Below are 13,489 nucleotides of genomic sequence, written 5' to 3' on the forward strand. Positions count from 1 at the left end.
CATTTTTAATGGGCCGATGATTTTTTTATTTTTTTTTTGTAACGGTATAAACAATGAAAGGTGGTGGATTGTCCCGATGCTGGCCGATGTGTAAAAATAACTCAGTGGTTTGGTGGTGGCGGAGCTCCAACAGAGGCCAGCAGGTGGATGAGGGAAGGGGAGTGTGTGGTTTTTCCCATATTTCTAGCATGTCAGTTTATTTTGTTGTTATCAGCCAGACCCATATTTGCTTTAAATGACAAATGTATTTAAGACGGAGTGATTTATGTCAGTCTGGGATGGTACGTGTTAACAGCCATAGTTCCTACCTGCCGGATCTTCTTTTCATTGATATTGCTGTTATGACTGATGAAGCCGAGCTGGTGAGTTGTTGATAAATAACGTGTTAAAGCTACAAATATGACTATTACCAAACTGTACTGTCACTAATAGGGTTGCTTTGTTGATGTTGTTTTATTTTGTGTCTTTCAGTTTTGTAAAGGCACGGTTACTGTACTGGTGTTAGCTTATGCGACAAAGGCAGCAATCAGGCGTCCGAGCCTGAGTACCACACAGTTTCATCAGTTAAAACACACCCTTACGGTGGGAGTTAAATTAAATTTAAATTAAATTGTATTTTCTGTTGTACAGTTCATTTGCTGTTATGGATAAAAAGTCTTTTTTTGTTTCTAAATAGCTGATAACTATTCGCTGACAGCTGCCAACATCTGCAAACAAATATAATCCTATGAAGTTGATCTATATAGTGAGTAACTGTTCATATAGAGCGTTATTAAATTCATTGCTAATGCAGTCATATTGCACACTGACCTCTGAGGGAATTTTAGAGGCACTCATCATCAGAAAGGTTGCCGACCCTGGTTTAAGCACATCAGACATTTCCAGTCTTATTTTATTGGTAAATTCTAACGAAATAGTAAACTCAACAACATTATGCAGAAACAGGAAACAAACCTTTAGATCTAACATGCACTTGGCCCAAAGTGCTTGCTGGATCTAAATGATTTACTCTTCCTGCTTTCTTTGCATCCTTCTGAAATTCTCACTAATCTGCCGTTTGACTCAACGCATCGAGTAACAAATACTCGAAAGATTGTGTTGTGGTGGATAAATACTTTGTCTTTTTAAAGAACAACAATATTCAAAATAGAACAACACAGGTATTTTAAAATGACATGCTAATCTGTATCCATGTCCAACATGCCACATTCACACCAGCACGTTCTTCTATGCTTTTCAGTGCTTTCTGACACTCACACATGTTCATACTCTGATGGACGCATCAGAGAGCACGGTCATCGTGCTGGTCAAAGAGACCACCAGCACAGGTGGCTTTGCACCAACAGCATCCAGCTACCTGGGTTTAAGCTGCCCTAAAACTGAGACTGTCTGCTAACTTGATGATGATCCGAGTCTGCAAGACCACATCTGTGTGCTGGGGTCAGGAAGCATCTTTGTATACCTGCGAGCTGATGTCTTCTCGTCGTAGCAGGCGAATTGCAAGTCGAAGGAGTCCCACCACAGCTCGTTCCACCAGGAAGCAGCTCTCATTAGCATGAACGCAGAGCTGGCAAAGGTGGTCGCGCACCGTCTGCCACACACAGGACACACGGTCTCTGCTCACAAACGCAGAGAAACAGCTCGTTATTGTGCTCAAAATCACTGACAACACAAACGATGTCACAAGAGTCATTCCCACCGGTTCTCAAGAACAATGCGCAGCAGCATCTCCAGGCAGAAGGCAGCATCCTCTTCATCATACGTCTCTTCATCTGGGGTGACTGATATCAGAGCCTTGACAGGAGAATCCAGGTCATTTAGTGTGCTTATGTTGAACCATGAGGTGAATGGTAAGGGAAACACTAAGCTAACACTTAGACTGTTAAAGTATGTGCTGAACAACAATAACCTTCATGAGCTCTTGTAGAGACTCCAGCTTCAGGAACTTGCTCTCGGTGATCAGCTTTTCTGGGTCACATTGCTGGAAGACAAACAGCAAACCTACTGATGGTGATCTGATACAGTGTCAGCTGTCCGAACAGTGTTGGTCAAAGTGCACAGCTCAATAAGGCCAAATGTGTAAAAATAAACTATGAAGCAGGCTAACGTTGTTCCCATTTTCACAGCTTTAAATCCAGTTTGTTAAATATCACGGCTGTAACGTTCATATTATAACAAACCAAAACAATCACCGGTGCTGTCGTCATTTAACTGAATAAAAGTCAGACACTGCAACATGGGGCTGGTTTTAATTAGGCACCAATTACTGTAACTACAAGTAGTCTGATTACTCGGAGCATTGGCTCTGTGTCATTGTTGCTACGATATGCCTTCACTTGAACTGTATTTGAAATAAAGCTGAGGATGGCAGCTGGTGTTTGGACTGTGTTCAGAGATTGCGGTGAGTCCAGTACCTTGATGCAGTGGACAGCAGCCTGTTTGGCTTCCTGGTTTTCTGTGGACGGTCCTCTGAGTCCTGACTGCTCGGCTCCACTAAGCGTCAGCCAGTTGAAAACACTTAGCACTGCTGACTCGCCACTGAATGTAACACATGAGGAGAAAACGTCCTTTTACTCCATGGCCTCTTAGCTAGCACATGCCTTTGTACTGGTTTTAAAGATCCGGTCTGTTCTACGGGGAATTAAACGTGAAGCTGGTATTTCACAAACATGCAGAGCTAACCGCTGAGCATGGGAGCAGCTGAAAGCAGTTCTAGCAGGTAAAAAAAAAGTTCACCAGTATTTGGGAAAAAGTCACTGTGTGGTGACACTTATTGGTCTAAAAGATGGAGGATGAGATTGGTGTGTACCGATTTGAAGGGGTTTCCTCTCTCTGAAGAGAAATCTTCCCATTGGGCTCTACAAAGTCTTCCACCTGAGGGCACAGGCAGGTAGGTGTTAGCACAACTTTATGTCTCTCTTTACAAAAGACAAACAAACAAACAGTAGATGCCACAGATGATCTATGCAGTACTATCAGAAAGCGAGGACGGAACAACGACCTCAACCATGGCTTTGGGCAGCAGTTCAGCTCTGAACAGCTGCAGCAGCGAGTCCACGATGTTCTTCCAGCCCTCCCTCAGGATGTTGCCATGCCGATGAGCGAGGTCGAACACCGTCTTGGCGGCTGTCTGGGCCTTACTGTTACTGCCAAACACGGTGGGAAGATTCTCCACAGACTGTGTGTGGGGGGACACACAAACACTATTTACACATCTGAATACATTACTGTTACTGAACAACATGCAGGACAACACAATTAGATCATTCACAAACTCTGTTGTTTCTGTAGATGTTTAAGAAGCTGAGAGCTGTGAGGAAGGCTTCTTTTAAACAAAGGTCGTTTTAAGGTGCTGACAGTGGGGACTCTCTGCTGACATCAACAGGTGGAGGAGTGGTACTGACCCAGCCACGTGTGAAAACATCCTCTCAGTGCATCAGCAGGAACATTGAATGAAATCTGGATCAATTCATTAGTGACAACAAACGTGTGTCTGTACTAGGGCTGCCACGATTAGTCGACTAGTCACGATTATGTCGACTATTAAAATCGTCGACGACTGATTTAATAGTCGACGCCTCGTTTGAAGCTTTGTAAGATCACAAAGGACGCAGGAATAAGTAGCAGGATTTAAGAGTGTAATAACGGACTGAAACAGAAGATGGCAGCACTGCATGTACAAGGATGCCAGCTGCCGTTAAACCCCGAAGAAGAAGAAGCTGTGTCCCAGAATTCATAGCGCAGCTGTCAACAATGGCGGCAGCTAGTTAGTTTTAATATTACTCTTATTATTCTTTCTGGGTCACAAAATAAACGTTTAACATATTTTCAGGCGAGAATGTAGCTGTGTAAACCTCAAATATCGGCTCAGTTTATCAGGACACCGCATATTTTCAAAAGCGCTCCGACGTTTTCGGAGACGTCTGTTACCCACTAGCTCGTTAGCTAGGCGGGGGCAAGGCTAACTAGAGCCGTGAGAACACCGGACTCCCGGCAAATCGTTTTCAAACCCACCGCCGTCTTTCACTAGTCAGGTTAAACATGATATATGAGTCACTTAGATAACTTAAAATGTTATTGTTTGGCTTTTAGTATTTTATTTGTTCCTGAGTAAATCAGTTTGTCTGAGATTAAAGTTATAGTTTTTGCACAGCTAAAACTGTCAAGCAGACAGCTGATTATCAGAAGTGTGAGATGCTGGAGAATATACTCCGGTGTCCTGTTATATTTTAGATAGCAAGGAGTTTATTAAACTTCACCGAAACAATCTGCAAATTTCATTAAAAATTAATAAACTACCATCTTGTCTTTATTTTTAGTTAGCACCTTAAACACTTAAAGCTGTAAGCTAATGATAGTTATATAAGACCAGATGCTGCTGGTGCAATAAGCTGTACGCTGTACGTCCAATGGATGATGATCTGATTAGTCGACTAATCGCAAAAATAATCGGTGACTAGTCGACTATCAAAATAATCGTTTGTGGCAGCCCTAGTCTGTACAAGTTTAAACTGCTGCGTTCACTCATCCTCACTACAGTTGTGTGTGGCACGGCTCAGTGTTTGCTGTGGAGCACAACTGATACAACAGTACATTTTCTCACAATCACAGTTCAGTTCACGGCACTATTTATGTGTTAGCAGTATTTATACATTAGCAGATGCTACATTTTGTACACGTGTTTTAATGTGGGGTGTGTATCAGAGGTGTCAGTTTTTCTTCAGAAACCACCAAACGATGATTGTGTGAACCAGAACGCCAAACTAACCAGTGACAGTGGACACAGTCAGGAACTGTGTTCTTTAATCAGCTGATCCCCAAAACACGTGATTGGACTAAGCAGTGTCACATGTGCACTTACTGTGTGTCAAAGGTACGGCAGTGTCTTTGGCTGTGAACAGAAGCGATTTAAGCTGTGGACCCACCTCGCTGCTCAGAGTGGTGAACTTGCAGAGGGAGATGATCAAATTGTCAAACACGTCATTGAAGCCATAGTGAGCTGCAATCATCGCACATTTCCTGCCAAACACAGACGATTGCACACTTTAACAGCTGACAAACACAAAGTGTTTACACTTCATTCTTTACTTCAACTGAACGCCTGACAAAACTACGCCTGTTTTAAAACGTGCATTTTTTCTCCTACAGTAGTCACACGATTTGTCCGTCCACAGTCAATAACAGTAACTTGTGTGTGGGTGGACCGTGCTTCTCCTGCAGGCTAACCCGTGGATGTGGACATCTAAAGGCCGCTTCCAGCCGGCAGCCTGCACTACAACTCGCAGCGTCTCGTAGCATTTACCACCGAGTGCATCTGAGTGCTGTATACCTGAAGCCAGTGATGGCCTTCTGGATGATGACATCATCGAGGCTCTTGTCAAAGACATAGGAGAGTGCAGCGATAGTGGGGCCCCATGTCATGGTGAACAAGTCATTGTCGTAGCTGCCGGGCGGCAGGTGGAGAAAGACGCCTTCGGACGAGGCGCCGCGGTGCAGTAAGACGCTCCACACATAATTCTCCTTCACTAAACCCGTCTGCTCGTCCGGCATCACAATCTCCTCGTTTCTGCAAAGGAAAGAACATCAGTCTATTCATGAGCCTCAGACAGCTGCCCGCCTTCTTTAATCACATCAATATGGAAACAGCTGGAAGCTCTTTAGATCTGTGTTGATGCAGGTAAGGAAACCCCAGAAGCCTTATTCTGTTCATCCGGATGTGGCGTTTCAGCAGGAGAAACATTAAACGCTACATGCAGATGAACAGAATCAGCCTTTTGCTTTTAAATGAGGTGAATGAAGCAGCGTGATGGGCATTTTTAACAAGATATCCTGAACCAGGATGAGCACAGAGATGAGGCTCAGGTCTGGCTGCTGATAGCAGATGCTAACACATCAGGGGAGTTGTGCTGTGCGCCTTACTTGATAGCATTGTAGATATCCTCCAACATGTCCTGGTCAAAGTCTTTGTTTCCGTTGACTCCCTTTAGATTTTTCTTGAATTGCTGTTTTAAAGTGAAACATCGTGTTAGCAGTTAGCAGCATTGGTTTCACTCTACAAACTCTATTCAAACATGTGACCAGTAGACTTTTATTTCCACTCACACGTCGGTGAGAGCACCGATGTGTGATCCTTTGGCATCTAGTGCTTTGTTCAGAGCATCACACCAACAGTTAAAAGGCCTTGGTTGGACACGCACTCATGTGTCATTTAATATATTTTAGGTGCATCATTAGGAAAACAGCGATGCCACAGAGAGACGCAGAAACAGGATCCTGCTAAGGATCAGGAACATGCCATCTGAAACGCACAGTGGTCAGTATCAGCGCTGGTCTGGGAGCAGCTGCTGGAAACAGCACGCTGGGTTTCATGGACACAATACCTACCATCCCACCGCCCTCAGCTGAACCGCACTCGTGTCATGTTATTGTCGGGGAACACGATCTGATGTGCACACAGCCATAGTTTTCCCATTCCAAAAATAACTGGTGCCAACACATGCTGTGATGAATGTTACATACTGCAACAAGCTCCTAAGTAAGCGAAGTGCCAGGCGCCACTTTTATTGGCCCTGTCCAAACTATTGTGTGGACGTCTGTGTGCTGGCTGACCCCGAGCTCGGTGAGTTTGTCCCCAGACTACAGCTGAAAGCGCATAGAAATGATTTTAATACACAACAACAGACGATGAGGTCAGACCAGCTTTTATTAACTATGTGAACATAAGAAGAGAGAAAGCAAGTGTGTGTTCGTCAGTGAGTGCCACACACAGTTTAGGCTTCGACACCGTCAACCAAAGGCAGAGAGCACCGACATCCACCCCCCTCCCTGACTGTGTGGAGCCACTGACTACAGCTGTGGGCTCTGAACCAGCAGCTTCACCAGTGCAAACACCAGCTTTGTTAGAGGAATGTCAAACCACCACATGTGTCATGTTTAACAAAAATAAAATGACATGACTGAGACAAAAACGCTGGTCTTTTGTAAATATAATAATAGCAGCGTCCTCCTATTGAGAGTAACATCCTCCCCTCTTAATGCTCTCTGGCTGCTATGGTATCGCGTAAATATTTCTTTCAAAATAAGACGCACAACTACAACACGGGAAAGACCCAGGGAAACAGTTAACAATAAAAACCCTGAAGACCATAAATTTCACACCCGAGCCTCAACTCTCAGGGCCCGGTACCAAACGACTAACGGACCGGTACTGGGCCGTGGACCGGGGGTTTGGGACCGCTGGTCTAAACTCTTTGATGTACTTCTCTTTAATTTGCTGTTTTGCTGAATGGGTTCGTTTGTGTTTATGGGTTTCTCACACATGCATGTCAGAACCAGTGCTGTGGTTTTACTCTCAGCCTCACCAACATCTGACTGCATTCTGCTAGAATACACAGGTCAACAACATTATTATCATTATCATTAGTAGTATTATAATCATATTTACAACATTTATGGCAGGCTTCAGTGACAGTGTTGTGTTATTTTCGTGCTGATGTGGTATCGCGGGAGGGATACTCTGTAACAGCAGCTGTAACAAACGAGCTTTGCAACTAGCTTCAGTTTAAACGTCTCTATTAACTCGTGCACTGAACTTTAAATGAAACAACCTAACCTAACCTAACCCTGACATGTGAAGTACAACAGCTCACCATTTTCATTTAGCTCGGTATATCGTTATTTAAGAGAGAGCTGCAAACTTTACAATAATCAAACATAGTGTGTAGATAATCAGGATGTTGACTTTGTTAAAGAAATGATAATGAAGGTATAAGAAACAGACTCATGCTAATGCATTTGACTTTTCATTTCTTATCACTGAAACAACCTTAATAGTCTTCACAGTGTTTCCATGGACAGTCTCTCTACTCAACATGTTTGTGCTTTAAAACACTGCATAGAAGTAACTCAGCATCAGGACTTTTCTCTGTTAACGAGCTCCCTGCTGACCACCGAGTATTTACTCGATTACTGTGGGAAACAGGGCGGACGTTTTACGCTTCATTCAGCCATTATTACTCATGCACAACAGGCTGGTGAATGAGAACCACAACAACGACTTTAATATCTTTGTTATTAGATTGTGAGCCCAACAAGGGACAATTGTTGAAAATCAGCAGCAGCTATAAACCTGTGTGCGGTACATCAGTGTCATGTCTTGCACTTGAACTGTGTTAAACTGCACTGTCCCTTTTAAATAAATAAATTCAACCATCAATGTTTCCTATGATGTCTGCAGCTGTAAGAGCTTCAGTTCTTCTGAAGGACCCACATATGTGAGGCACATACTGGTGTTGGGCTACAGGACCACTACAGGACCAGTCAAACTTCTTCCACACCAAACTTGTTTATTCACGTCTTTATGGTGCACAGTCAGGTTGGACGTGAAAGGGGCCACACCTGAACTATTCTCAAAAGGTTGGGAGCATGAGATGATCCAAAATATCTCAGCACGCTGACACATGAAGTTCACTGAACCTAAGGAGCTGAGCCTGAACATCAGCCCCACACCCTGAGCCACTAGCCCTGGTCAGATAGTTCTGTTCTCCTGCCTGCTGCTAGGACTCGTCCACTGGGTAAGAAGACGGTGAATGCTGATTCCTCCAGAGAGCGCGTGCACTGCTCCTGAGTCCAGAGGTGGCATACTGACTCATGGGATACTGATGTGCACATCACTGCAGCTGATGCTGTGCCTCACACTTGGAGTGCAGCAGTACATGAAGTTTGTCAGTGTGTAGTAACTGATCCTGCAGAAAGCCGTCTGCACACTACACGCCTCAGGTGTGATTCTACCTGGCCTACCTCTCTGATAATAATAGCATTAACAGCTCACTGTGGACTATTTAGTAGTGAGGAAATTTCCCGACTGCAGTTTGCAGCTGTTTGCAGCTGCACAGGTGGTATCCTATCAATATGACCCAGCAGCTAGAGGCTCGACTTCATGCACCTGTGGCCATGAAGTGATTGGGACACCTGGATTTTGACAATATAATGTAAACAGATGCATAGCTGTAATCATTCAGGTTAGGTAATTATCATTAGTAGACCATATGAATATATCTTCCCATCACATTGGTAGTTCATCCCAGTGTTACCATTGTTGCTTGGTTACATTTTGGCAGTTGAGTCTGGTTTGATGAGGTTCAAACTACCATCCCTGTGACACTCCAACACAACCATCATGTTAGATTCAAGCTTCTTACTGAGCTCTTTGTTTTTATGTCCTGTTCGACGCTCCTGTTGCAGCGGTGTTGTCCGGTGACATTTGCCATGTTTGGGCTTGCACAATAATAAATCTCAAACGCTTCTTATACGTGTTATCTTATTTCAAAGCTCCGTTCTTGGTGCTACGGAGGCATATCCTTTCAGACCAGTGTTGGGGGAATGACTGCTGTCCATTTACACAAACTGGCACGACTAGTTCATGCTTCACAACTGCACACAGGTGTGTGATCACTTACCTCTACGGTCATGGGGATGTTCTGCTTGCGGACATTGTGGTTATGCTGGTCAGTGTTCAACATGATGACAGCGTAGGCCAGGGCGAAGCCAGCATCGTTGCTCATGAAAGGAAAGCCGTTGACTTTCTACAAACACAGAGCATGGACCAGATATCACACAACAAACAGAGGCTGCTGTGCCTCTATGGCACACTACAACTACTCCCCGTGTTCTGACCTCCAGATTCACCTCTCAGCTGATACCACACTGACCCCACACAGTGGAAAACCCATTTACAGTGTCACTGCCTAGAATGAATCATCTTCTCTTTCAAAGCCTACTCCTGTGTGCGGCTGGCCTAAAAAAAAAAAAAAAAGGGACATTACTAGGAATAGTTTCCAGGTCACATGGCTCCTCCTGCTATTTTGAGGCGTCAAATGTTTCCCCTGTGGAGTTTGTCCTTTGCCTGTCACACTCTATACGTGACTCTGTCTTGACACTTATGTCATCCCACTGCTATAATCTAAACAATCTGCAGGGTTGACCACAATACTGAGGGCCGCCTCTTACAAGTGGAGTTACCTTGTGATGAACACGCTTGGTTGTGACCAGACTGTGAAACATGTGAATGTGACCGAGTTTGTTTCCAGGTATGTTGGAACGAGTAAAAGCATTAAATTATAAATGCACTGCACTATTAGGGTCTATTAGGGGACACTAGATAATTACATAATCCAAGTCTTCCCAGTGGTAACATTATTAGCCAAAGAACAATAGAATAAAAGAGTATATGCATATTTATCAGTCTTTTGTTTGATGCCACTGGCGAGCTGTTCGGCTGCATGCCTGCGTTTGCCCTGTGACAGCTGGCACAGGCTCCATAGGCTGCCTCCTCTTTCTGCAGCACCGTGCTGCCACTTAACAGCTCAGTTCTTGGAAGACCATTGTAGGAACTCCCTCCATAGCTGCTTTCAGACACATGCACCGTCCTTCCAGTGACTGAAGCACACTGTTCAGACAAGCTGTGATGGACACATCAAACTACACAGCATCCATCTGTCCATTTTCTGCCACTTATAGTGGGTCAGATATCAGGCGGAGCAGCCTAAGCAGAGACATCCTGAGGCAAGATGTGCCCAAAACACTCAAACTGGGGGCATCCCAGTCAGATGAGTGACTCTACACTGGCGCTTTCAGAACAACCAAGGGAGAGCCGAGACATGACAGAGGAGGATGATACCTATGAAGCGCCTTGAGGCGACTTTTGTTGTGATTATATATATATATAACTAAAATTGAATTGAATTGAGATCTCACTCTTTCAGTCAGTCTCCACTGTGGCCATATGTGAGGGCAGGAACATACACTGACCACAGAATCAACAGCTTCGTTTTCAGGCTTTTCACCGTAACAGTGTAGTGTCCACATCACTGCAGACACGGCGTCAACCTCTGATCAACAATCTGTCACTGTTCCATTTCACTTGTCCTAACTGACTGCAACTACCTGCAGTTTACTGCCGTATCAGGCCAAGACAACCACATCAGCTGTGAACAGCAGAGATGTGATACTAAGGCCAGAGCCCCTCCACGACTTGGCTGTGCCGAGAGATCGTATCCATCAATGCTATGAACAGAACCGATGACAAAGAGCAGCACAGGCCAACTTTCACCAGGAGCAATGACTCCAATGGTAATGCACACCAAGCTCTTAGGGAGTGCCTGCAGCAAAGGGCCAGTCATACCAGAGACACTGTCCCAGTCTTCCATGCAAAACTAAGACAGCCCTACAAGATCCAGAGAACCTCAGGGCGAACCCCGTCCACCCAGGGGTGAGGTCCAGCGGACCACCCAGGCGACATGACGTCTCCAGCCTCATTGTTAAAGCTTTTTTATTTGTGGGACCTGAAGTGGTGCATCGGTGCAAATGACGCTCAGTACCTGCTTCCCTGACCTGGAGGAAAGCAACCCCCTCGTCCACTGGGAAAAGTCCCAGTATACAGACGCCAAACTGGGGGAAACCAGTATACCAGGCTCTGTATCCTAGGCTCAGGCTCCTTCTCCACACAAGCGCTGACCTTCAGATCACCACCCAATCCACAAACCCCTGAACCCCTATTGGCCCTAAAGTGAGAGGTTGATAGGAATCTAAACCTCAGTGGGATCATCACATTATTACTGTTGTGCCTGATCCTGCTACAGCAGTCAGCTGATGCTCATTCTCAGGTCTGTTTCATCTCTGATCACGCTCTTATTATGACCTTTGCAGGTGTCCAGACTTCTTTTAGCTTTAGTATTCAAACTAAGAGTGAAATGACTTAGTCTCTGACTCAAGCGCAGCCTAGACCACGTGTGGCCCGATATCCTGCTGTGTCCTGCAGTAATGATGAATTGTAGGACGTGTCCCTTACATGCCAGTTGTCTGTGAACGTTTCCAGGAGTCTCTGAATGACAGGAGCCTCTCCAGGTAATCTGAAGGCCTCCAGGTAGAGCCGCAGGGCCTCGTCAATACGAAGCCCCTGGAAGGTAAATGTGCTGGAAAAGAAACCAGTCAGATTATTGTTTGCTCACACGGTGCATTACTGGTTATTGTTCCTGAACACACACGGCTCTGCCTGTGAAGAGCACACGTTGAAATGAAAGGATGCTAAGCCTACTTCACAAAGCTGTCCAGGAGTTCCGGGTTCTTCCGATCGCTGACGTACTCGCCAATCATTTTCTTGTCCAGTCGGGGGTTTTCTCTCAGCCACTGGGCCACCTGGTTGTTGTCTATGGGGCTGCTGAGGAGGCCTTTCTCCTGGAGGAACTGGATGCCTTTCTTGGGCTTCTGGTTAAACTGCTCCGTGCCTGTGATCAGCAGCTTGACACACAGCAAGAAACGCTGCAGATGTTATTCTTTACGTTACTCTCATTAAATGAATTCCACATACCTTTTTCTTTGTTCTAATTTCCATTAGCTCGTGTGAATCAGGTAAACAGGACAAGAAACGCTGAGGCTTTTTCAGACTTCTCTTCTCAGCTGGAGAAAAGAATTTCTGTTAGTCTCAGCTGAACAGTTTCCACGCAGCGCTTAGACAAACTTTAAAGAAGACGGAGGCCTCACAAAGGTCGCCGTCTCCCTGATCCTGCCTGCCCAGCCTCATCTTCTCGGCCATTAGATGTCCACTGGTTGGAGGATACACTGGTGCTTTTTCAGGCTGCGAGGGACTCAAACCATTGGTACTGCCAAGTCTACTAACATCTGTAAACAGAAGGGAAATGTTTTTACTGAAGCCGTCCGTGTCCAACGTGTGTGTTATTCAATCACATGACAAAGGTGAAAAAGACAGTAAAATGACACCCAAGCTGCATCTATGAGGTGTGAAGTTATCTGTGCTTATACCAGCTGCAGAGTCTGTTTCAGCTTTGGCTGCACCCTCTCCGTCTGCCAGCGCAGTCTCTGCTTGGTCTTGCTGAGCTATGCTGCTTAGCACCCTGGCCTGGCAGTGAGCTTCGATGCTGTCGATCACTGTGAGCAGCGCCTCCAGTGACAGGAGGTGGGTGGTGTACAGCTGCCCCGACACAGGAAACGCGTTCTATCGCCACAGAAGAAAAAACACTTTCACATAATACTCACATCATAATCTACAGAATATTAGCCTGCAAACGGTCTATTGTCCAGGTACATAATACTACCTGTGAATACAGTGTTATAATTATCGTTCCTACGACTGGACATGTTTGGCTCTGTTCTGACTGATCTTTTGTTTCTGTCTGCTTCGCTTGGATCAGCTTCGTCTGAGGTCATTTTGAAGTTGATGGACTATTTGACCACATGTGTACCACTGTGCAGCATCCTCTCTTCTTTTAAATGCCTGCAAGCTGAGGAGCCTGGCCGGAGGACTCCTCCTCCTGCTGGGAGACAGCTCTCTGCAGTCCTGACTCACACAAAACATGGTTCTCATGTGAATAACATGAGTTTATGTGATTAGTGCATGTTGTTTTTATTTACATTTTACACAGCCCAAGTTTTCGAGACTGTGTTTATACATTGATTCAACATCACTGTTGCA

General features: G+C 45.1%; 1 protein-coding gene across 2 annotated transcripts in view; it reads right to left on the reverse strand.

The window, feature by feature from the left end:
• Positions 1-13,489, reverse strand: part of gbf1 (golgi brefeldin A resistant guanine nucleotide exchange factor 1) — an 81,321-nt gene that overhangs the window by 9,574 nt on the left and 58,258 nt on the right. For both annotated transcript variants that reach the window (XM_085428890.1, XM_085428889.1), the window contains exons 15-29: positions 12,820-13,012; positions 12,541-12,678; positions 12,368-12,456; positions 12,095-12,297; positions 11,849-11,972; positions 9,459-9,584; positions 5,920-6,002; positions 5,330-5,566; positions 4,926-5,019; positions 3,002-3,178; positions 2,810-2,874; positions 2,415-2,538; positions 1,910-1,981; positions 1,700-1,794; positions 1,463-1,616 (exon numbers count right to left, since the gene is read on the reverse strand). In XM_085428890.1, coding sequence (XP_085285016.1) covers positions 1,463-1,616; positions 1,700-1,794; positions 1,910-1,981; positions 2,415-2,538; positions 2,810-2,874; positions 3,002-3,178; positions 4,926-5,019; positions 5,330-5,566; positions 5,920-6,002; positions 9,459-9,584; positions 11,849-11,972; positions 12,095-12,297; positions 12,368-12,456; positions 12,541-12,678; positions 12,820-13,012 — 1,974 coding nt within the window. The remainder of the gene's footprint in view (positions 1-1,462; positions 1,617-1,699; positions 1,795-1,909; positions 1,982-2,414; positions 2,539-2,809; positions 2,875-3,001; positions 3,179-4,925; positions 5,020-5,329; positions 5,567-5,919; positions 6,003-9,458; positions 9,585-11,848; positions 11,973-12,094; positions 12,298-12,367; positions 12,457-12,540; positions 12,679-12,819; positions 13,013-13,489) is intronic.

This window comes from Rhamphochromis longiceps, linkage group LG13, assembly GCF_057381845.1.
Source record: "Rhamphochromis longiceps isolate RC_006_pf linkage group LG13, R_longiceps_female_GT1.1, whole genome shotgun sequence".
NCBI classification, from domain to species: domain Eukaryota; kingdom Metazoa; phylum Chordata; class Actinopteri; order Cichliformes; family Cichlidae; genus Rhamphochromis; species Rhamphochromis longiceps.